This window comes from Tripterygium wilfordii, chromosome 6 (genome assembly GCF_013401445.1).
Source record: "Tripterygium wilfordii isolate XIE 37 chromosome 6, ASM1340144v1, whole genome shotgun sequence".
In the NCBI taxonomy this organism is placed as follows: domain Eukaryota; kingdom Viridiplantae; phylum Streptophyta; class Magnoliopsida; order Celastrales; family Celastraceae; genus Tripterygium; species Tripterygium wilfordii.
In genome coordinates this window covers 11,163,801-11,186,876 of record NC_052237.1, presented here as the reverse complement: position 1 = coordinate 11,186,876, position 23,076 = coordinate 11,163,801, and the positions used below count along the sequence as shown (strand labels likewise).

The 23,076-nt window shown below is 36.9% G+C and overlaps 4 protein-coding genes across 6 annotated transcripts; 1 reads left to right on the top strand and 3 right to left on the bottom strand.

Moving 5' to 3' along the window:
* The first annotated feature begins 1,492 nt into the window (after positions 1-1,492).
* LOC120000549 (cyclin-D3-3-like) lies at positions 1,493-3,374 on the top strand. 2 transcript variants are annotated; one of them, XM_038848667.1, is made up of 5 exons: positions 1,493-1,693; positions 1,818-2,238; positions 2,331-2,532; positions 2,629-2,759; positions 2,855-3,374. In XM_038848667.1, the coding sequence occupies exons 1-5, from the start codon at positions 1,680-1,682 to the stop codon at positions 3,122-3,124; spliced, it is 1,038 nt and encodes a 345-aa protein (XP_038704595.1). In that variant the 5' UTR covers positions 1,493-1,679; the 3' UTR covers positions 3,125-3,374. The 2 variants fall into 2 exon arrangements, with proteins under 2 accessions (XP_038704595.1, XP_038704594.1); XM_038848666.1 differs by having other exon boundaries at positions 1,494-2,238; positions 2,855-3,373.
* A 2,985-nt stretch (positions 3,375-6,359) lies between these two features.
* On the bottom strand, positions 6,360-11,003 carry LOC119999838 (pumilio homolog 12-like). 2 transcript variants are annotated; one of them, XM_038847605.1, is made up of 5 exons: positions 9,950-11,003; positions 9,660-9,825; positions 7,484-7,647; positions 7,132-7,390; positions 6,360-6,865 (listed from the first exon to the last, which is right to left on the bottom strand). In XM_038847605.1, exons 1-5 carry the CDS (start codon positions 10,678-10,680, stop codon positions 6,749-6,751), a joined length of 1,437 nt encoding a protein of 478 aa, XP_038703533.1. In that variant the 5' UTR covers positions 10,681-11,003; the 3' UTR covers positions 6,360-6,748. The 2 variants fall into 2 exon arrangements, with proteins under 2 accessions (XP_038703533.1, XP_038703534.1); XM_038847606.1 differs by lacking the exon at positions 6,360-6,865 and adding an exon at positions 6,880-7,079 and having other exon boundaries at positions 7,317-7,390.
* A 1,687-nt stretch (positions 11,004-12,690) lies between these two features.
* LOC119999288 (metal transporter Nramp2-like) lies at positions 12,691-16,393 on the bottom strand. The gene is made up of 4 exons (XM_038846774.1): positions 15,643-16,393; positions 14,885-15,021; positions 14,113-14,765; positions 12,691-13,069 (listed from the first exon to the last, which is right to left on the bottom strand). Exons 1-4 carry the CDS (start codon positions 16,236-16,238, stop codon positions 12,845-12,847), a joined length of 1,611 nt encoding a protein of 536 aa, XP_038702702.1. The 5' UTR covers positions 16,239-16,393; the 3' UTR covers positions 12,691-12,844.
* Positions 16,394-19,165: 2,772 nt separating this feature from the next.
* Positions 19,166-21,444, bottom strand: LOC120000463 (cytochrome P450 81Q32-like). The gene is made up of 2 exons (XM_038848554.1): positions 20,192-21,444; positions 19,166-20,041 (listed from the first exon to the last, which is right to left on the bottom strand). The coding sequence occupies exons 1-2, from the start codon at positions 21,080-21,082 to the stop codon at positions 19,418-19,420; spliced, it is 1,515 nt and encodes a 504-aa protein (XP_038704482.1). The 5' UTR covers positions 21,083-21,444; the 3' UTR covers positions 19,166-19,417.
* Between the last annotated feature and the right edge of the window lie 1,632 nt (positions 21,445-23,076).

Genomic DNA, 23,076 nt, shown 5'->3' with positions numbered 1-23,076 from the left:
GTTATATGCCAAACCAAGGTGAGATTATAGTTGTAAAAGCACGTCCCTCCGCATTAGTAACGCTTTATCCGCTTATAAACCATTCAACTTTGTCTTCTCAGGCCTAGCACTAACCCATACTAGTTTGGACCCAGCAAAATCGTTTATTACCTTAGAGTATTGGATAAATAAATATAGAGGTGTTTTGTAGTTTGAAAAAAAATCTATTGGAATATGTATTTTAAATGTAAAAATTAGGTGAAAAAAATATTCATCACACCTAACATGTTGCCTTGAATCCTTAATCATTATTCTTAGGACACTAATTAACAAGACCCATTATTATTATGTTTCTAATGATGGAGATGAGTTTCATATAACTAAGAGGAGATTGCTCATGCTTCTACTCCAATAACATTTTAATTTTTTTCGTGTAACGTGATATTCATACAAATATAATCAGTAATTAGTGATTTGAAGTTATTATTTGTTTGATGGAGTGTACATTATTATTTATCAAAGTTTGTAATGCTTAAGATGTTGGATCTAACATATGGGGCGGACCATACATGTGGGTCGACCATGATGACTAGTAAGTAGTCACTCTTACAAAAAGATATTAATAAATAATTTTATCAAACTGATTATATCAAATTTAAAATTTTAATTTTACCGTCTGGGCCCATAATAATGGTGATTCGTTCGTGCTGTAAAAAGATATACAAGTCGTCACGTGTCTAGTAACTGAGGTGGATGGCCCATTTGTGGCAAAACTTTATTCAGTCTGCCTGATCGAATTTGTCCAATATGGATTAAATCAAGTTTTTTATATAAGTTATATGTCTGGTATCCGGGTCTAAACACATAAATTTTATCCGATTTACTTGTTTGAATTTAAACCAATATGAGTTTGGTCAATTATGTATGTCTGAAATCCAATCCGGATTAGGGGTTCAAACATGTAAATATTTCGTAAACACGTATTGTTGTCCTATCCGAAATCGATCCATAAGCGATTTTTTGCCACCTTAGGCCCATGATTGGGACACCTGAGACCAAATAATATTTAGATGTTCGGTATAGCATGTCATACGTTGATGTGGTCTGGAATGTCATGTCATACGTTGATACGATGACGTTGTATGAGTTGTTGGCATTAAGTCATGGATAATTGAGAATAAATTCAAATTTGAATTATAAATTAATTATGTTCATCCCAACCACCAATGTTTTGATCTCACATCCTATAAAATATCACATCCAATGGTTGGTTATAGTACTCCATATTAGCATGTGATACATGAATACAATACATTGAATATTTTCTAATTGAAAATGATAAAAATTCTAACAGTTTGGTATTCCAATTATCATAGCTTTTAAATTGAACGCTCATGATTCAAGTGAATTCATCGACCCCATACGTCTCACGTGATATATATATAAAATTTTCTACAAACAACTCAACCGGAAACATAATTGAAATATTAGTCGGTTGTTAGAATTTCTGTCATTGCTGTTTTCTTGCCAAGACTTTCCGTCCCGAATTAAAGAAAACGCAGCGCGAAACCCACAAACAGCAAGACCACAGAGTACAGGCACTCTTTGCTTGGTGAGAGACTGCTCAGTCAGTCCTGCCCCTCTCTCTCTCTCCCTCTACCTCTCCTTTCACGCACAAGACAGAAAGAGACAGAGAGACAATGCCTCAAGCTAGGTCTTTAGGCCTCTCTTTCTTCATCCCTTTATCTTGTTATGTATAATTAACCAAAATCTTCTCAGAGGAAAATGGCTCTGCATAATCTTCAAAACGGTTCCTTTTTTGATACTCTGTATTGCAGTGACGAGAACTGGGAGGAGGAAGTTGGGGATGATAATTTCTTACAACAAGAGAGCTATTATAGTAATGATGGCGAAAAATCTATTCCGGTATTGCTAGAACAAGACTTGTCTTGGGACGATGAAGAGCTGTCTTCGTTGTTTGGCAAGGAAGTGGAAAACGACTTGTACAAAATCATGGAAACAAACCCATCTCTGGCTTGGGCTCGTTGTGAGGCTGTGGATTGGATTCTCAAGGTCAATGCCCACTACAATTTCTCGGCTCTAACTGGTGTTCTTGCTGTCAACTATTTGGATAGGTTTCTGTTCAGTTTTCAGCTTCAAAGAGAGAAGCCATGGATGACCCAACTTGCTGCTGTGGCTTGTCTCTCTCTTGCTGCTAAAGTGGAGGAGATTCAAGTGCCCCTTCTATTGGACCTGCAGGTATTTCGGTATTTTTTGTTTTCTGGGTTTGATTGGTTGAATTGTCTTCCATTTTGAGAACCAATGTGGGGAGTTTTCTTTGGCTTGTGTAGGTGGAGGAGAGTAGGTACCTATTTGAGGCCAAAACCATCAAGAGAATGGAGATTCTGGTTCTGTCTACGCTTGATTGGAAAATGAATCCTGTAACCCCAATCTCATTTCTTGATTACATTACAAGAAGGCTCGGGTTTAAGGACCATCTCTGTTGGGAGTTTCTCCGGAGATGTGAGTGCACCTTGTTTTCCTTCATTTCAGGTAACCAAGAACGAAACCCAAAAACAAAGATCGATAATTTCACATTTGTTCTATCGATTTAACGCTTAATTGTGTCTCTCTGTCTGTTATCTGCAGACTCCAGGTTCATCCATTATCGACCATCTGTAATGGCAGCCGCTGTAATGCTGCACGTTATCGATAGCGTGAAGCCCTGTCTTCGCGCAGAATACCAGGACCAGATATTGAGCATTCTTGGAATCGACAATGTAATTTTCTTTTTCATCATCGATTTGTGCAATCCAACCTTAATAAATGTTAATTAATCATCGTTTACTGATTATTCTTGATTATACCATAACAGGACAAGGTAGACGAGTGCTGTAAACTCGTGATGGAACTCGCAACAAAAAGCATTGGCATTCAATCCAATAAACGCAAATTGGGTTCAATTCCTGGCAGCCCAGATGGCGTAATCGATGTGTCATTTAGTTCAGACAGCTGCAACGATTCGTGGGCAGTGGCATCATCTGTGTCTTCTTCCCCTGAACCTTTGTCCAAGAAGAGCAGACCTCTGCAGTGCCTCGACAATGGAGCAACTGCAGAAGATATCCTCACCATTAATCCTTGCTAGTTCTCCTTGGTCAATATTTCCCCTTTTATCTTCCTCACAAACTGCGGTCTGCATATATTATTATTATATATTCTTGTAATAACAGATAATATTCCTTTTGATTTGCAAGTTAAATTGCCAACCATCCCTGCTTCTCTTTTTTTTTTTCCTCTCATTTTTCATTAATGCACAATTGTTACAATGAGAATTCACTGCTGCAATACCAGCACCATTGTAGTGTTAAAGGTCAATGCAGAAGCAGAGCTTTTAATCCCCTGTTTTTCAAAGACAGAATATATGAACTGTATAGTGTATAATCCCTACCTAATTCACACAGTTGGAGCTGTTGTTTATGAATATTTGACTTTTGAACCTTCCCATTCACAATCCACTGTCATCACTTTTAAGCCATTTCCTTATCAGTGCTAAAATTCCTAACATGAAAAAGGAATACCCAATTACAGAATTACACACCCTTCTTGTAACATTAAATAACACAGAAATATCTTATAAATAACTCAAGCCATTTCAACAATCAGCCAACATGTTATTAGGGAAGCAGATCTAAAGGTGAATGATAAAGAATATTAAAATTCCAGTCCAGTATTTGACGGTTTCAGTCAATGCCTCTAGAATTGCACTAAACTTTTTTCCTTCTGAGGTGCACAAAAGACACCCACTACAAGGCCTGCATGTGCTTTTCTTCCACTTTGAAATACTAAAAAGAATCATCACCTTGATTCATTTGCCACTCTTATTTAATCAGGCATTGCTCACAAAGGAGGAGGTGAGAGAGAATAAGCGAGGAATAGAACCCAGATCAAAGATTCATTTTGGGCCAATACAATTTTTGGAGATGACTAATATAAAAGTGCAGTGGAAGCTGCATTAAGGTACAAAAGGATCCATAAGAATAGATTACAAAAAGATGTTAAATACAATTAGATTCACCTAAAACACACTCACAAAAAAAGGGGAAAGGTAGGAAAGGTGAGGGAATGTTGAAATTGGGAGACACAATCTTTAGATTTTTGTTGGTGTGGTGTCTTTAGTTGATCTTTGTTTCTTTGCTTTTTGGTGGTTAGTGTAATTTCAACTATATAAAGAAAAAGGAGGAAAAAAAAAAAGAGGACAAAATGATAAGATATTGGGTATATGATCAAGAGAGAGGGAGAGTTTCTTTTCCTTTGTCTTTGGGACACTACACAGTCTACTACACAACCTTTGAAGTTTGAACTTGTCATAGCTGGTCCCCTTTGACCTAGTTAGCTGCACAACCAGGCACCAGCTCCAGCATTCGTTAAAACAAAAGGAGATCCGCATTTGTGGCAAGCAACAACCACCGCTATGACATTATGGCCAAGACCAAATCATGAATTGTCTCTTAATTGTTTTTTTGTTTTTTTTTACCGATAATGATACTATACAAATTTGCTATTTAGATATCATATATGAACCTAAACTCGAGTTGTCGAGCCTGCGCACAAAGAAGTTTTCCACCAGACGACATAATAAAGTAGACCAAAACTCATCACAATTTAAAAGAGTATTTCTCTCAGTGATAATCAAACTGAAAACCCGTTGAGGAAGTCACACGACCAATCAAGTGATCTCCTGTCAGCACAGGAAAATGACAGTATATATATATATATATATATATATATATATATTGCCGAGACTCTGAGCGAGTAATTTTGGTTCATAGAGCTGGAAAGTGATATGACTTGATCTCTTATTCAACTATCTACATTATTAAGTAAACTTTTCTACCATGAAATCTTACTTTAGTTGAGTCCACGACGATCTCTTCTAGCCGACTCGACCATTTTTGTGTAATTATTTTGAGGAATTACATATATGTAGTTGAATTTAGGGACCTCCACCTATTGAAGAATTATTAATTGAATCAATTAATCTATAGGTGGTATAATTCATTACTGTTTAATTTGACAGACTTTTACACAATTATAATTCAATTATTCAACCGAACTGTTGTCTACTTCTTCATTTTTTTGATAGAAAGAATTAATTGACTAATAAATTCGAATTTATATCGATTCACCTTATATCTGTCAAAATTGAAATTCAAAATTCTCAACCTACCTCAAAGAAAAAAATAATGAAGATATCGAAATTAACCTCAACATAGCATTAAAATTTTGACTAAATCAAAGCACAAACACCAAATATGCAGAGAATCAAAGCAAATAGTAAAAAAAAAAAGAAGATACGATATTTACATGGTTCAACGTAAAGCCTACGTTCAAGCGGGAGACAGATGAAAGATTCACTATGTTGGAGAAGAGATACAAGTGGAGAAATCCACAAATATAACAAGATCAACCTCTCTCTATCTCTCTCTCACTCACTCACAAAGGTGTATTTCTCTCACCAGGGGCGGCTCACTCAATTTAGAACAAGGTTAGGGTAAAAACCCTTGTAAAAATATATTTTAAACAACTGGGGTTGCGCAGATGTGAGATAAATGTCCGGATGGCTCAAGGAGATGTCAGGACATATGTGCCTCTAACTTGAAATGATTCAAATTGTTCGGACGGCACCTTGGCCCGTCCGGACGATAACAACAAACAGACGTCATCAAATGCAGATATCAGAAGGAATTTATCCAACCAAACCACACATATAAAATGGGACTCGGCTACAGGTAAACGAGGCCCCTTTTAACTCACGTGTTCTACTCTACATACCATTCTCAACAGAATCGAGTACATCATCGACGTCAGTCCTACCGCCTGAGTTTAGTACGTCAAAAAAAAAAAAAACATGAAATGGGGTTGAAAGATACAACGATTGAGTGGTCCTAGTAAACAAAAGATTTTGATATGATCAAAACCAGTGTATATAATGGGGTCGATGGGACATTCTGATCCTTCTCACTTGGCAGGGGATGAGAATGGAGATGCACATTCCATGCGTGATTGCTATAACTTTGAAGGACCCCAAATATATATAAATGTCAGTAGGGTTTAGGGATCAATTGATGATGGTTGCACCACAAGGTGGGCATCCAATGGGCTTGGGCTTCAACTCTCTGTCACAGTAGCAGAGGCAGAGGTCCCCATCTCCTGGTAATGCCAAATAAACTATTCTCACCCCTGCAATTTTCATTCACTCCTCACTCAGTCCTGAAAGAAGAGAATTAAACACACAAGAACAAGAATTGTAAAAGGGTGGTCCTGATTGATGGGCTCTGCTTACTGGGCCCCAAAAGGTGGTATTAAGGGCCTTCGAAAATGACATTACAAGATTTCTGGAGGCCCAGTAATTAAACATTCACAATTTGCCACACCACCACTGGAGGATCTCTGGGTTGATCTTGTAGCAGCCTTAGCCCTACACTGTCCAATCCTGTCATTTTCTTTCTTCGGAGATTTTGATAAAGTAGAATCTGTATGAATGTACAGAGGTTTGAACATTTATATCCATCTCCCCCATCAAATCCAATGCTAAATTGTACATTCCCTCATGCCCTGTCCTATCCTATTGCTACAACCTTACATTGCTCTGCATTTTAAAGGAGGAATCAAAAAAGGGTTTACAGACAAAGCTAAAATATTACAGGGAACAGTTACAAAGGCAACCTGCCAACACCTAAATTAACATATTCCTGCAGATACCTCGTATTCATACATGCGACCTCTGTTTGTCTAAGAATTCAAGCACCTTTTTGCCATAGATATTACTGCGCATCATTGGGAAGTTTATTCGGACAAGATTCAATAGAGCACTGCGGACAAGCCCCTGGAAAACCCAGAAACATCATGACCAATATATATAAGATTCTCAACAGCTATATAAATAGAATAGTTAATGAAGTCGGGCAAGATGCAGAATCAGTATCGTTCACCATTAGAAAGGTATATGAGCAAGAACAATCAATCAAGCACAGAAAGCAGAACAATTTATGGCCGGGTTCTCGCTTTGCATCAAATCCAGTTTGCCGGTGCATCGAACACTGTAAATATAAGACAGCAAAACAAAAAAAAATGAAAAGAAAAAGATCTAACCTTAGCTACCCTTAATGCTGATTGGATGACATAGTTCCCATAAGGATCAATAAGAAGCATAGAAACATTTGGATTGGAAAGCAATTCCAGAATAATCATTGTGCATTGTTCCTCCCTTGATTCTGGAAAGCACTTCTCTACGACATTGCTGCCATACTTGTTAAAAGAAAGAGTCGCATAACTACCTTCGAGCTGTCTCAGAAGATTTGCAGTGATTTGTGGTATCCGCAAGCCCAACAAATGCTGCACCACATAATTTCTATAGAAAAGGGGGAAATAACAGCAAAATATATTAAGTTCAGGTTAATCCAGATGAATCAGAGCACAAATAAAGTTCTAGAAAAGCACACACCCATAACGGTCTTCAGCTAAAGGGAGTGCATTGGAAATAATCTCGGCCACCAAACAATCTCTGGTTTCGCCACTAGAGGAGTTCACACATTGCTGCAGCACACAACAACCACTTTTATCTGTTGCAAGTCCAAAGCAGTTACGTGCCAATTCACGCAGTAGATACTGCCAAACACAACGCAGAAAATTCAAGAAACCACGGTTAGAACTTCTTTTGTCATAAAGCCATTTTACGAAAACATATCCTACAACAAGTTTAGGAAAAATAAAAGGGGGAAGCAAATTATTAGTGGTGATTTAACAACACTGGAGCACAGAAGTTCAACTTTTGTAAAGCCTGTTGATTTTGATCTTATATACATGATGATAACCACATCATATGAAAAAAATGAATTCTTTAAAAGTTTTGCTTCTATTATTTCTAGCCCAAGATTACGTTTCCAACCATATTATCAGTGAGGTAATCATGCCTTATTTCAAGTACTTGATGCTAACAATAAAAGGAAAGCCAGTCGGAGGGACTCCTCTCAACTTAAGTAGCATGAACTGAGAAAGTTTTAAGGGCCTACACTGGAACAACCATATGACAGCATGACACCCTCCGACACCCATCACTCCATCAGCAGCAGAATGAGATTTCTCAGGAACAAAATACGGATTTCAAGTGTGTTTCATTGTAGTTTTTTGAAAAACAAATCAAGCCTTTTCTATTTGTTATTATTTTTTCATCAAACTTGATTGTTATAAAGCAGAAAGCCAAACTGGAACTTTGCCCCAACTTCAGTTAACTGATTTGACCAGAACAGTTCTAAAAGCAAAAGAACAAACTTTATCCTTCTTAGTTTTTGAATAACCTTGATGCAATAAACAATACAACCTCGTGAATAAACTTCAAACTACAAATGACACAAAGAGTAACACTCACAAAGAATTACACAACTGCCACCATCAGCAATATTTGAAAAGTAACTAGTCTCGTTTGTTCATCAGTTTTGTAGCCCAGGCTGTTAGCTTGTAAAGCAATTTATAATGAATAAATGATTTTGCACCTTGTTGCCAAATTATTTTTTTTTTATAGTGTGGTTCTGAATCTGGTTTCATCATCATCCAATATTTTATCCCAAAAGTTCTAATATGGTTTACAAACCAGATAAGTATTTGTTTCAACAGCACATCAGCTCATATAAACAGAAAATCTATGGAAGCATGAGAAAACAGACACAAGGAAGGGAAAAAAACTTTTGGTCCATATAACATCGACCACCAATATAAAATATAAAATTTTAGGCCCCAAAAAATGCCAAAAAGAATTTCCAGAACTAAAAACTGAAAACTTTAAAATTTTCATATGCTTCAGTCAGAACTAATTGCTGTAATTCTGTTTCAATCATAAAAGAGAAACTAAGACCTCTAAAACCAAATACCAAGATCCTTCTATACTTCTAAACCCCATCCCCAAGGCCCAAACAAAAGCCAGGCAGAGTTTGCTACGAAGTGAAGTCACCTGATCATTGAGAACATATACAGATATACTCACAACAGCTCCTTGACTCAGGTATGTTTGAACTAAGTCTCAACCTGAGGCAACATTGACCTGACACCAAAAATATACTGAATTGGATTTTCAAAGAGTAGTCTAGTGGACTACCTACGAGGAGACTCTCATTAAGATGATTACATGATAGCTTATATTTTCTATCTTTCATTCTTCATGAAAGGATATCCATATTTCACTGGGGCATCAAAATATCCTAATTTTCAATCCCCTAAAGCCCAGATAAGTCGCGTCAAGCTAAGCAATGATAAGAAGTATTATGAAAAACTTTGTAAACTTTCATCTAAAACACTAGATCATTCAAAGCCAGAATTTTGGTTTGCAGCCTGTTAAAGGGAAACCCAACACAGCAGTAGCAAGTATTATCAGTGCAAATATTATTATTATTATTATTATTCTAAAAAATCATTCTATGTGTAATTTAGTATTTCATAATTTAATTGCACATGAAGAGAACTTTACACATGAACAGAACCACTAAAAGTGAAGGTGAACAAGTTATCCCAAATTGAAAAGGATTATGAAAATTGTATAAACACAATCATGTAGAAGACAATATCCAAATCTTGGGATTATTTTTAAAAAAATGGTAACAAGAATAGACAAATAAATTAAACGTTACCCTATTGTCTTCATCTGTGAAATATCTCAAGCAATCCTGGATAACACGATGACCATTCACGTCCTTAGTCAATGCAACAGTATGACGGCTTATAGCTGCCATGACCATAGTCACTTCTTGCCCAGGGGTTTCAAGATGCCTCAAGAGTCTCTGTACAGCACGAGTTCTACCACAAGCACACAAAAAAAGACAAAAAATTTTAAATAAACAAAACAGAATACAAACCCCAAAGCATAAACTTTGCCCATTCATTCAATATACACATACAGTGGGGATCCAAACCCACATACCCATGATTGTCAAGGCATATGCTGACTAGTTGATATTCAGTCTCAGTGATCTTTGACACAATCCGGTTCAATTGTGCCTTACTGCACACCTCCACAAGGTTTTGAACAATGTAATTCCCAAACTGGTGCACCATCAACTCACCCAAATGTTCAATAATCTCCACTAAGACCATATCAATTTCATTTTCATCTTTTACACCCTCTATAGCCTTCCGCAATATTTTACACCCATTTTGATCCTTCGACAAGGACAAAATTTTACCCCTCAAATTCTTTACAGACAGAAAATCCAAATCCACATTCTCCAACCGCGGCTGCGGCCGCCTATTGTAAAAGCCACCATTCAGACTATTCGGGTTACTTAAAACCAATCCGTCCGGACCCAAATATGGAATCGACCCTCCTCCTCCTCCTCTGATATCAAACCCATTCCGGTTCCGATTCAAACCCTGTTCATTCAATAAGTTGTCCCAGCCATTGACGACGTCGTAACCAAAACCCGTCGCGGGAACCGTAGCGGCAATGTTATTATAATAGTTATCTCGCAGATTCGTATCGTCTAGAGACGGAATCGACGGCGCACGCGTCCCTAGATCGTTGAACAAGTAATCGGACTGGGGGTTAAGATTGAGACGAGCCATAGACGATGCTAGGGTTTCATCAAAGAATGGGTAGGTGTAGGAGGGTGAGTTAGCTGTCGGAGTAGATCGGTCACAGTCTCTCCTCTCCATATCAACAAATCAAACAAACGAAAGATGGGTTCTTGGGGGTTCTTGCTGGTGCGGTAGTTGTTCAAGAGGGTTTTATGTGTAGAGAGAGATATTGGGGGATTGGAAGAGAGAAAATCGGGGACATTAATCGATACTATTACTAGTAGAGAATTAATTAGGAGTTAAATTTTGGGAAAGAAAGTCGCGACGGAGAGAGAGAGAGGCAGAGAAAGTGTGAAAGACTACTACCATAACTATGGATTTGGTTTGGTTTGGGGTTCAGTCTCTGGTTTGCATGCAATTTATAGCAATTTCTTGGTTTTACATGCGAAGAGAGAGAGAGAGAGAGGCGCTGGGCAATAGAAGGCGAGACTTGGTCGTCTCTTTTTGTATTTATTTGTAGCGTAAAGTTTCTTTGCTTCCTAAGCAAGAATCTAAATAAATAATATTAAAAAATTAGTAAATGTTTTTTTATGCTTAATTTTATAAATTATGTGTCTAAATTTAATGATAAATATGATAAAGAGTTTTTTTTTTGAAAGGATGAATGGAAAAGAGTTTTGATTTCTTTCTTTTTTAGAAAACGTGTCAATCCTACAATATAATTAGTGGTATACTATAAAATTGGCTGCTCAATTTTAATATTAGGTAACAAATTAATATTCTTCTAGTTCTATGCATACAAATATACAAATACTATATACAACTAATATCTAAAATGTTCCACACGATTTTATTGTAATATAAATTGTCAATTGAGCCCTTATCCCAAGCAAACATTCACATTTTTGCTACATGTAATTTTTGAATTGAAATATAATTTTCAATACTAAAAAATTTGTTAACGATTTCTTTTTCTTTTTTTTAATTTCATTCGTAATTTTAAATGATTTGATTATTTAAAAATGAATTCATACAAATAGTCAGAATCATAACATAAACCATAAAACCAAATAAAAAGATAAATTTTAACTTATGGAAAGAGTTAGAGTCCTCATTTAATTAAATACAATTTTCAACACTAGATATTTTTAACGATTTCTTTCCACTTTTATTTTATTTTATTTCATTCTTTCATTTTAAATTATTACATTACTTTAAATTTAATTCATACAAATGAATAGAAATTAGATTCATAACATAATTGAAATATAATTATTTGGCATGTGTCACTACGTTAATTAAAAATAATTTTCCATTTATGGAATATTTATATTCCTAATTTACTTTAAAATTTTCAATGCTCAAAATTTATTAACTATTTCTTTCTTTTCTATTTTATTAAATTTTAAATAATTAGATAATTTAAAAATTGTTCGTGCAACGAGTTTTAGATTAATCCCAAATTTATTTTAGTTTTGAATTCCTCTTTTAGTTCAAATATTTGGATTAATCTCTAATTTATTTTCCATATAAGAGTTTAGTTGTTAAAGAATCACTTTTTTAATTGATAAGTATTACCAAAAAGAATTAGAAAACATTTATATATATATATATATATATATATAAATATAGTTTTTTTCTTATATGAACCAAGTTTACAATCATTAGACATGTTCAACGATTGCAGATCAAACCCAATTTTTAACCCAAGTTTACAACCATTAGACCTGTTCAACGATTGTAAATCAAACCCAATTTTTAACCCGACACCCAGATCAAGTACAACCCAACTTCTTATGCGAACTTATGTTCTATCAGTGCAGGTCAACGACGTTACTCTTTCTCGCATAAGAGATTTTTCGTATATAAACACAGTACCGTGTGCAGAGTAGTCTGTTCTGGTCCTTCTGGAACCAAAATTGCTAATCTAAGTAAGGTCCTTGACTGAGATTTTACAAAGAAATAATAAGCAGTCCATCCAAAAATTCACATAATAATTCAGCAGACTAACATATAACCTATTACAATAGTATTCATCTCACGCACAATAGATGTTCCCTCCATCGTCCCGTCCCGTCCGAAAAAGAAAGGAAGAAGATCCTCATGTCAGCAGTAACTGGATATGCAGTAAGAAGTAAAGCCAAAAAATACTTGGATTTGTGTGTGCCCCTTTTATTTATGCACAAAAGAGAAAGGAAAAACTCTCGTGTTGTGAGAAATGCATCTATTGATAGACTCAATAGGGCTCTGCTATCTGGTATTTGTCTTAAGTTTCTTGACAATCACATCAAGTTTGTCTGATTTAGTTTTCAGTATAAGCAAACCGTTTCGAGAGTTCCAAGCTCACCCAAGTCGAATCAAGTGACCCGCTATGTGAAATAAGGTAAACAATAAATGCGGCGTATGCTGCTGTGCCAGTACACACGACGATGCCGAAAAACAGCCCCTTAACTTCAGATATAAAGAAGTCCAGTAGAAGATATCCATTAATCACCATAACCAGGACAGCCACGGTCCACGCCAGCCTCTGCAAACATAAAATTATAGTATTAGGAAACAGAAGCACATTTCACATAATAAATCTTCTCGCTTAAATAAAATGAACTTGCTTTAAATCAAATGTCTAGGATCTTGCACTGCATTACACAAAACAGTTGACAAAAATTACAAATTTGTTGCTTAATTTCAAAGTTTGTTACTGAGACATATTCTAAGGACCAAAATAGCTCCCCTGTTATCCCCTTGCTTATACCAAAGGAGGAAGCAACAAAGAATTCTCTGGTCCTCCTTTTTGCCCAAAATACCCTTCAAATTTTTACCTTACATAAAGAACATAGAGATTTCACATCATAACCCTGTCGCTATAATATATTGAATGGCATACCAGTACCACCATGGATAAGACGAAAAAGGACTAGACCTATCTCCCTGATGGCCAGATATTTTGATAAACATTAATGACAGGACTGAGAATGTTCTTAACCTACTACTTTCCAAAGGATCGATTTCCCAAGAATTTTCCCATGACTTGCACAAACTCACAGTCACAGGCATACAGACATGATGGTTTCAGAATCCTATATTCCTCTCACATGCCAGATAGACATTGTGGAGAGTGTATGATAATAGTACTGCCCCATTCCCCATTTTCTCAACAGAGATTTGGAGAGCAATCACCAAATACAAGACATGAACATGTAGCATGAACAGGTGATGAGAACTTGCTAAGGAGTTAGCATCTTTGAATGAAAATCAATCAAAACAATTCCTAAATGAAATACACAAAAATCTTATGAGAAGCAAGAACGAATGAGCATTATTACCATAACAATGTGAAGTTTCAATTAACAGCCAACAATCATGTTGACAGAAAAAGTAATACAGGTGCTTGTTGAGTACTTATCTACTCTACCAAATTAGCCACCCTATAGTATGATCCCGGAAGAAACTCACCAATGACAAGAAAATAGTTAATTTTTAAGATAAAGAAACCACCAATGGCTCGGCATACAAAATGAAAATATAGTATGCCTACAACGGTAGAAGTAGAACAGTGAAGGAAATAGCTACCTTGAGAAAGGGTCCAATTTGAAAGACCCCCATGACCTGCTCTTTGGACACCAGGGTGAGAAGAGGTATAAGAGCAAATGGAATCTGCATTGACTGAAGCACATTAAGCCACTCATTCAAAACATCCAATGAAGTTTCTGAGGTGTTGAATGCAAGAGCAACAATCATAGTTGGGACAATAGCAAAACTGCGTGTGATTAGTGCTCTCAGCCATTTCTTCAAAGGGAGATTTAGAAAACCTCCCATGATAAACTGCCCAGCATAAGTGCCAGTTATGGTACTACTTTGCCCGGCTGCTAACAACCCAATACCCCATATATAAAGAATTGGAAGGAGTCCTCCTCCATACTTTTCCTGAAGATACTGTCCTGCATTGACTAGTCCTATAGTGTTTGCTTGCTGAGTACCATAAAATCCTTTAGCAAACACAGTTGTCACAAACAAGTTGATCATAAAGGAAACTGAAAGAGCAATAGATGATTCGATTGTGTAGTAATTAAGTGCTTCTTGAACCCGGCCTTTCTTCTGAGGATCAATTTTCCTTGACTGTACCAAAGCAGAATGCAAGAATACATTGTGAGGCATTATGACACAACCCACAACTCCCACAGCTTGTCGGATTGTTCTTGAGCTGAGTCTTGGAATCAAAATACCTACAATGTATTGAAGTCAACTATATATATAAGTGACATGAATGATTGTAGCTGATAGATATATATTATCAACATTTTGAGTAAAAACTTTCTTTGGTATAACTAAATCAAATGCTCACCCATTAACAACTCTTTTCCACTTGGCTTCGTGTCGCCAAACATCCAGGCAAATGATAGAGCCATGGTAGCAATGAGAACTGCAAATGCCGCTTCCAGTTTCCTCACTCCATAATTCTCTAGAAACAAAAATAAGAAACTGTTCACAGAAAGGAGAACAGAAAAAACTAGTTACTATAAGCAATATATTCAATTTCCAAAGGTTATATAGCTGCATGGAATTTTACATGGGCTTTCGGGCACCAAAAGCCAGTCAATCAAGAGTTCAGCAATCATATATAAACCTTTCACTTAATCAAGTTCAAGACAAATGCTAAGATGAATCGTACACAGGAAATACTGTTAACAAGCTGAATGGAGGGTGACAGAACTTCAAAGAAATACTGAAGCCAAAACGGAGAATTATGGGAAAAGAAGTAAAGACTAAAGAACCCCTCCATAAGTAGAATTAGTTACAATCTGAAAATGTACGACCAAGAGATTGTACTGATTTTGATGTCTAAAGTCTCTTTTCTTTTATTTTGAAAACAACATAAAGTAAAATTTCCCGAGGAACAGCTAATTTGTGTTTCACTGTATGCAAAGAAAGCTAAATGACTGAAATGAACAAAAAGATACAGACTTCACAACCCAAAACAATAACAAAATTGTTTTCATTGCAATCATTCATAATCCAACATGCTGTATCTACTAGAAAAATCAGAGCCTGTAAATCCAACAAAACAATCAAAAATTCGGGCTAATTACACATTCTACTTACCAATCCGATGCCGTAATCACGACTCCTGCCCAAAGCGGTAAAACCCCATTACTCAAAATCTGGATAGCAATAGCGCTGCCAATTACCTCCTGTATATCGGCACCAATCAAAGCTATCTCCGCCATGAACCAGAGCACCAACCTGGCCCAATTCGGATACTCGTCTCTGCAGAGCTCCGCCAAGTGTCGGCCCGTGGCAACCCCTACCCGCGCAGAGAGGAGCTGGATCAGCAAGCCCATAACGGTGGCCCACAACAGCAGCCACAGCAGCGAATAGCCGGCAATCGCCCCCGCCTGGAGATCGCCCTCAAGATTTCCCGGATCGAGGAATGCTATGCTCATCAAGAACCCAGGCCCCGTGAACAACCACAACTTCTTCCACGAGAATGGCGGCACTGAATCGATGGAGTCGAATGAATTCGGCGAGTCGATATCCACTATCAAGATTTTCTCCCGCGCTTCAAACGCGGCTTCTTCGGAATCGGAATCCAACGAAGAAGATGTGGAAGGTGGTGATTGGGAGGCCAGTAGGCGGTTCGCTTCCTCGCTCTTATCGTCTACTTTTGAATCCTCTTCTCGTGAGCTCGAGTTCATCATAGTTAATATCGTGTGTTGTGTCGTTAATGCTGGTTCAATCGCCGAATTATTCTGCTTCGACCAGATAATTATCGACCTCTATGAACGACGGAGGAGGAGAAACTGGGAGAGCGAAGTGTCCGCTAGACGTCCCTCCAACTCCAAGACAGGGGAGATGGGCTATATATTTGAATATAATATGGCCAAATGAAAATGACAAAATGTTGGGTTTTCTAACAATTTTCCAACAATTTCCATTTTCCTTCCCAAAATTGTCCTCATATAATTATTGAAATGACTCTATCACCACTTAATAATTTTCTTCATTACCCTTCATTCACGACAAGTCCTGATGAAACGCTAGGGTTCTCGAGCGAAACATGAAGCTTCCATCTGATGTACAGTCGTGAAACTCTAGCGAAAACTAGCACTCCAAAGTCCAAACCCAAGTAAAATCATTGTCTTTCTTTGATTTCGTTATGTTTTTTGATTCTCATTTAGGGATTGCTATTCGTTTTAGGATTTGTGTTTCTGATTAAGGATTTCTAATTCTGAATATACTTGAGTCTTTATGTCAAGACTAATATCTCATGTCGTATTGACATAATCCAACCAAATGACATATAAATAAAATTTAAAGACCTCTCACACAACAAACGCTTGTGCCAAAGAGCCAATAAAATCTTGAATGCCACATATTGGGTACTGGTGAAAAAGTCGAGGCATTTGTTGAACCAAATATGACAATATTTATTGTGTGAGCCCAGTGTAACCGATGTGGCACTCCGATCCCCAATCAATGGGTTTTTGGGACCAAAAAACCAATAGCAAGACATAAGAAGGACATAATCGTTCCAGTCTTTGACTCGAAATAGAAAAGTCGTTCGAGTCTTGAGCTCGATTTAGAATACTACAAATTATTGCTTTGTAAGGTGTTTGGAGAAAAGATACATACTAGACACGTGAGTTTGTTAGAGATTAGGGTATACTACATTAATTATTTGAAATTTTACTTGAATTCCAATTTATTTATTTTTTTCCTTTCGTTTGTGTGTGGTTTACATGCATGACTTCATTTCAACCACAAAAGGAGGAATTGGGTGCACAATTAAAGTGTCACACGTACAATTGGAGCATATATATATATATATATATATATATATATATCCCAATCCCATTAAAAAGGGCTCTTAGAAAAAGTTGAAGAGCAATGCAAAAGGAGGAATACGTGGAGAGGGCATGCAAATGCACTATGCATGCCACGGAGGAACTCTACTATATGACAACTTTTACATTGCGCCACTACTATGTCGATAGATGTAAATATTTTGTCGCGATATGAGATGTCATGCATCAATCTATATCTTTTTTAAAATTATTTTTATTGTAAAGCAAGAATTTAATTGAAAAAAGAAGGACAACATATATCTTTTGTAACAACAAGAAGGGTGAATGAAAGATATGTGATTAGGGTTGTTGGGTTTCTCTGATTTGTCATAAACTCTTTTATTTCTCTTATTTTTTTCACTAATTCTTCTACAGTTTGAAGGCATTTCTTGCAGACTTTTGAAGGCATTTTTTTGTGGGGATTTCTTGCAGTTTTTGATTGCATTTTTTGGATTATCACAAGGGCATGTTTGGAGGCAGATATTCGAAGTCGGCTTTTTTTTGGCGTATCTTTTGCAGATTGTGAAAGCATTTTTTGGATTATCATGAAATGATAGTGTGACAGATTAGAAAGTGTGTGGACGATGGTAATGATGAGTTTGAATAGATTATGTTGTGGCATCTTAGTCCACAGCCATTGATGCAGTAGAAAGGCTAAATGGGCGGATAGTGTTCATCACAGTAGGGCATAGATTTTGGTTTAGGATTCCTTCTTTTATAGAGATTTGATGCCCACTTAGACTCCGTTTGGAACTTCGTATAGGATAATATAATTCTCATATTCAATATATAATTTAATCATTGTATCAGTTGATTGATGTATAATTTAATCCAATTCGATGTTTGAAAATAATATAATATTAGGTTTGTATAGTATAAGATCTATGATAATATGCTTAGATTACCCCCAATTAAAGTGAGAGTGATGGTATTTTTTGTCATTTGACATGTTATTTCTTATACTAAGTGTTCTGTATAAAATAAAAACGAGTTTGAGGCGTTTTAATATTATACGGTCGGCATCGTATAAGAACCACTTTTGTATAAAGTTATATTATTATGAGTATTTTAAAAATCGTCAAAATACTCGATAAATTTATTAAAGGATAATTTTATATTATACGGAATCTTATCCGCTCATCCAAACAGAGCCTTAGAGTTACAGGGCAGGCTTCGGTTTGCTTCAGTTTTGAAAGGAATCAAATTAAAGCTCCTATTTAGAATATAACAATGATCTGTTGCTTAGAAAAAGAAGGGGGGAAAGAGAATGCCATGAATATATATGTACGAAGCATGAGAATTACATAGGAGGAAGTGGATATGTTGGCCCGTACTCAAGAAAGTGGATTTGGGCCTCCTACCAAGCCCAATTTTGGCTTATAGGGTTAATGGGTTATGATAAAAAAAATTATTATTGATTTTTTCTTTACACTTATTATTAATTGTTAGAGTTTGAATTGGATATATTTTATTATTTTTATGCAGAGAAAATGGATTTGAATTAAATTATTATTGATTTCCCTATGTTGCTCTATTAAAATTATTATTGATTTTCCTCTATTATTATTATTATTATTATTATTATTATTATTATTATACATTTAATAATTTAATTACTAAGTACATATATTAAATTCTATGGTATGAGTACAACAATAGTTCAATGCATTGACGTAGTAGATGGCGGTGGTGATGACTATGCTCGAGTAGCATAACCATGATCATAATTGTTAAGCAAACAAGAGTGTTAATAATGAGTATTGTCGTATGACCATGGACAATGATTAAATATTCATCACAACATACCACAGTATATCATGTGTGATGAACATTATCTCACTTAATTTTTTAAAACTTAAGATACATAATCTTTTTTTGATTCCAAAACACATTTATGCCATTTATTTAGTCCTAAGAGCACTGGGCAGCATTTCCCAATAAACAAAAGATAATAAAGAAAGCTTCATTTAATTAGCCAAAACATTATGACAATGGGGTCCTGGCCTGGCCATGTTGTGAAGCAAGAAGCTCAACTAGTGGGCTTGAGAGAGAAGCTCAACAATATCTGCGCGTGGCCGACATTTGAGATACAAAGGTTGAGCTCTAGCCAAGGTGAATCCAGACCCTTCTTTCATGTCCACCAGCTGCTCACTCTCTCTTTCCCATTCAAAACACTGAATCAAAGAACCCAAAGTCAGTCCAACCATACGCATAGCCAAGCCTTCACCAGGACAGCCTCTTCTGCCTGACCCAAATGGCATTAGCCTAAACCCATCCCTCACACCCTCTACTCCTTCGAACCTCTCTGGCCTAAAACTTGTGGGGTTCTCCCAGATCTTAGGGTCGTTTTGTATGCTCCACAGATTGACCAATAGCATCGTGCCACGAGGGATTCGGAAGCCTTTCACCGTGGATTCCTCTGATGATTCATGAGGTATAAGGAGTGGTACTGCCGGGTACATCCGCAGAGTCTCACTGATGATTCCATGGAGGTATGGAAGTTGGGCTACGTCTGATTCATTCATAACCCGATTGTCTCCCACGTAGTTGTTGATTTCCAATTGGGCCTTCTTTAGAACTTGGGGATGATTAACCAAAAGAGAGAATGCCCACTCCATGGTATTCACAGAGGTATCTACCCCTGCCATCAGCAAAACCTGCAATCAAGAGGTTATATCATAAACATTTAACTACCTAAACCATTAGAACAAGTTTGACATGTAATGTTATAAAAATCGTGTTAGAACATTGGCCGAACAAGAACATCTATTTCTCAATGAAGATGGAGATGAAGATGGGAATCTTACAAGCACGAGGCCTCTGATAATCTCGTCCTTATAGTACTCTGGTTCTGTTTCTTGGAGCTTTAGGAGGACGTCAATCATGGTCTTTCTACCTCCAGACAAAGAACTGCAGTCACTGACCATCTTCTTTCTATGCTCCTCTATCAAATTCTGAACGAATTCATCCCTCTTTCTCTGAAGCTCTTGTAACTCTTTCACTTTTACACCAAGTCCAATCCACCGCATAAATGGCAAGAAATCTCCAATATTATTAGCAGGGCCTACGACCCTCTGCGACTCTGTCATTGTATTATGAAACTTCCTTGCTTCCTCCAAATCCCCTACGTTTTCCCCATAATATCGCTTCCCTGCAATCATTCTCATCATCAAATTGAATGTGATTTCGAAGAACAGAGTCCTCATACACACCCTCTCATCTTTTTTACTCAAAAGACCATGAATCAACGATCTGATCTCCTCTGCACGTACATCGCAGAGCATTTGAAGGCGATGAGTTGATAACATTTCAATAGACGATATTCTCCTGAGGTTCCTCCAGTGGCTGCCGTAAGGAGCCCATGCGAGCTGAGTATAGTTGTAGGCAAGGTACTTTCCCAAAGCGAGGCGGGGCCGGTTGGCGAAGATGATGTCGTTCTTGGTAAGGCATTCTTCAGTTGCTTCAGGGGAAGACACGACGAGTACAGGGCGGAATCCGAATTGAAAGAAGAGTACTGAGCCGTGGGAGTTGAAGGTAGAGAGAGTTCGGTGAAGTGGCTTTTTGAGGAGGTAGAGATGGCCAATTATGGGGAAAGGAGGGTAGGGGCTTGGAGGGAGGTTTCGGATCTTGTGAAAGAGCTTGTTTGTGAAGACATAGAGAGCTAAAAAGATTGGGAGGTAGAGGAGGAGGGTTTCCATGGACGCAGTTGATGGACTTACTTCCTTTGGAAACACAGACAGTAGTAATACTACTTCAGGTTGTCAATTCATGGCTTGGTACCCTGCATCTGATAATTAGATGCCATTGGCATGGCTCCAAAAAGAAACAAAGTCAAGTAACAAACAAAAAAAAAACCTCTTGAAATGTCAAATGATTATAATATAAGTAGTGGGTGAAACCTTAACGTCTGTAATGAATGCGATTGAAAATTTAATTATTTGTTTCATGAGACTTGTCGACTCGGCATGTTGGTGGTGTGGAGGAGAGGAGCGATCGGCGAGGCTCTGCTTTTTCTTTGTTTAGGTTAATGACGCAGCGAGCTGTTGGCCGTCGTCATTAGTTACGATTGTAATGCCGCTGAAGCAATACCCACTTCGATCTTAAATGACGCTAATCTCAGGAGCGTCATAAGACCTTTTTAAAATGAAAAAACAATGACGCTATCGGTAGTGGTGTCATTTGTAAAAAAAAGAAGCACTAATGACGCTTGAGTTGACGCTGTTTGTAGAAGCGTGTTATATTGGCAATAAATGGTATGAGAGTGATGTATTAGCATTTAAAATTGGGGAATGCTATATTGAAAAAGGCCAAAAAAAGAAAAGGTCTGTGTCAATTTAGCTAAGAGCTGACATCATTAATTTGGAGATAAACATGATCCATAGTCAAAGTAATAGAGTGGTTCGTATGCCATCAGCTAGTAAACATCCACGGTCAAAATAAACATGCACTACTTTGGCAACTCAATTCATGACTATAAGTCTATTAGCTAGCCTTTTGACTGGAAAAAAGAGTGACATCTTCAACCAAGTACTCTTTAGAGTTCAGAGAGGAGGCCGATTATACATTCATACTTGGGCGTGGCCTATACCAACCGATCCCACCAACTAACTTTGCTCTAAAATGAAAATTATTATTGACCGACTTTATGGGTCGGGTAATGATTAACAACTGCCTCTGTCAATTGTTCACTAGGTCAATTTGTCGGTAACAACCGACTTTCATCAACTATCAAAAAATATCAACTATAGATGTAGTTCATATACTTCATTTTAGGACCTCATAGGATGAATTCTCTTATATCCAACGATCCAAAATTATCATGCACTTTTCATGTTGAATTTTATTTTTGTTTTGAAAAAAAATATATCGTTGAACTCGTAAGACTGATCTAAATAAAATATATTTTTCCAAATTTTAACAAAAATGTTTTAAACCGTAAAAGTTAGGACCTCGTTTTAGAACCTCATACGAGAATTCATCTATATATATATATATATATAAGAATCCAAATATATATGCTAAAATAAACATTCAAAAGTTAAATCTAACACCAAATTCTCGGGTTAAACTTAGATACAAAGAAATTACTAAGATCTACCATTGGCAATAGCGAAACCTCGATTATTGAGAGAGACGATCTAGTGAGACACAAGTCACACAACTAGGGTTGCTAGTTGTACAGGGGAAGATGAGAGGAGAGGAATGTCTTGACATCTTTGGATCCTACTTATAATCGAAATAGATGAGAGGAGAGGTAATGAACAAGTTGAAACAGATGAGAGGAGAGGAGAGGAGAGAGACTAAGACAGTAAGATTGAGAGACCGAGAGAGGAGAGAGGAGAGAGCCAAGGCGTGTAGGGTTGGGTATGGGTTTTGTAAATTGTAATTGTTTTTGAGTATATTGGCTATCACCAACTGATCCACCTCTGCATGGATCACTAAAATCATCAGCTCGACTCCGTGGGTCAGTTGATGATTGATTATCGATTAGCCGGTAAAATCAACCAATGTCCAACCCTACTAGTTATCATATTCATTAATGGAAATTATTTTGCTTGAAATTGGATATAGGCTAGGAGGTAAATGACCTAACTCGACTGTGTTGTGCTACTTTATTACTGGTTCGTTTTAATTGGTTTAAAGAATTTCTAATTGAAATTTGGGGAACAATTAGTAGTCCCACTTAACTCAA

Bases quoted from the DNA above. Each gene is read 5' to 3' on its own strand.
- LOC120000549 (XM_038848666.1), top strand. From the start codon at position 1,765: ATGGCTCTGCATAATCTTCAAAACGGTTCCTTTTTTGATACTCTGTAT. The intron at 2,239-2,330 runs GTATTTCGGTAT...TGGCTTGTGTAG, and splicing joins CCCTTCTATTGGACCTGCAG to GTGGAGGAGAGTAGGTACCT. The intron at 2,533-2,628 runs GTAACCAAGAAC...TGTTATCTGCAG, and splicing joins CTTGTTTTCCTTCATTTCAG to ACTCCAGGTTCATCCATTAT.
- LOC119999838 (XM_038847605.1), bottom strand. From the start codon at position 10,680: ATGGAGAGGAGAGACTGTGACCGATCTACTCCGACAGCTAACTCACCC. The intron at 9,826-9,949 runs GTATGTGGGTTT...TGCTTGTGGTAG, and splicing joins ATATGCCTTGACAATCATGG to AACTCGTGCTGTACAGAGAC. The intron at 6,866-7,131 runs GTTAGATCTTTT...TGGGTTTTCCAG, and splicing joins CAGCATTAAGGGTAGCTAAG to GGGCTTGTCCGCAGTGCTCT.
- LOC119999288 (XM_038846774.1), bottom strand. From the start codon at position 16,238: ATGATGAACTCGAGCTCACGAGAAGAGGATTCAAAAGTAGACGATAAG. The intron at 15,022-15,642 runs GTAAGTAGAATG...TTCTGTGAACAG, and splicing joins GTGATTACGGCATCGGATTG to TTTCTTATTTTTGTTTCTAG. The intron at 13,070-14,112 runs GTAGCTATTTCC...TTATGTTTGCAG, and splicing joins AAATTGGACCCTTTCTCAAG to AGGCTGGCGTGGACCGTGGC.
- LOC120000463 (XM_038848554.1), bottom strand. From the start codon at position 21,082: ATGGAAACCCTCCTCCTCTACCTCCCAATCTTTTTAGCTCTCTATGTC. The intron at 20,042-20,191 runs GTAAGATTCCCA...TCTTGATTGCAG, and splicing joins TTATCAGAGGCCTCGTGCTT to GTTTTGCTGATGGCAGGGGT.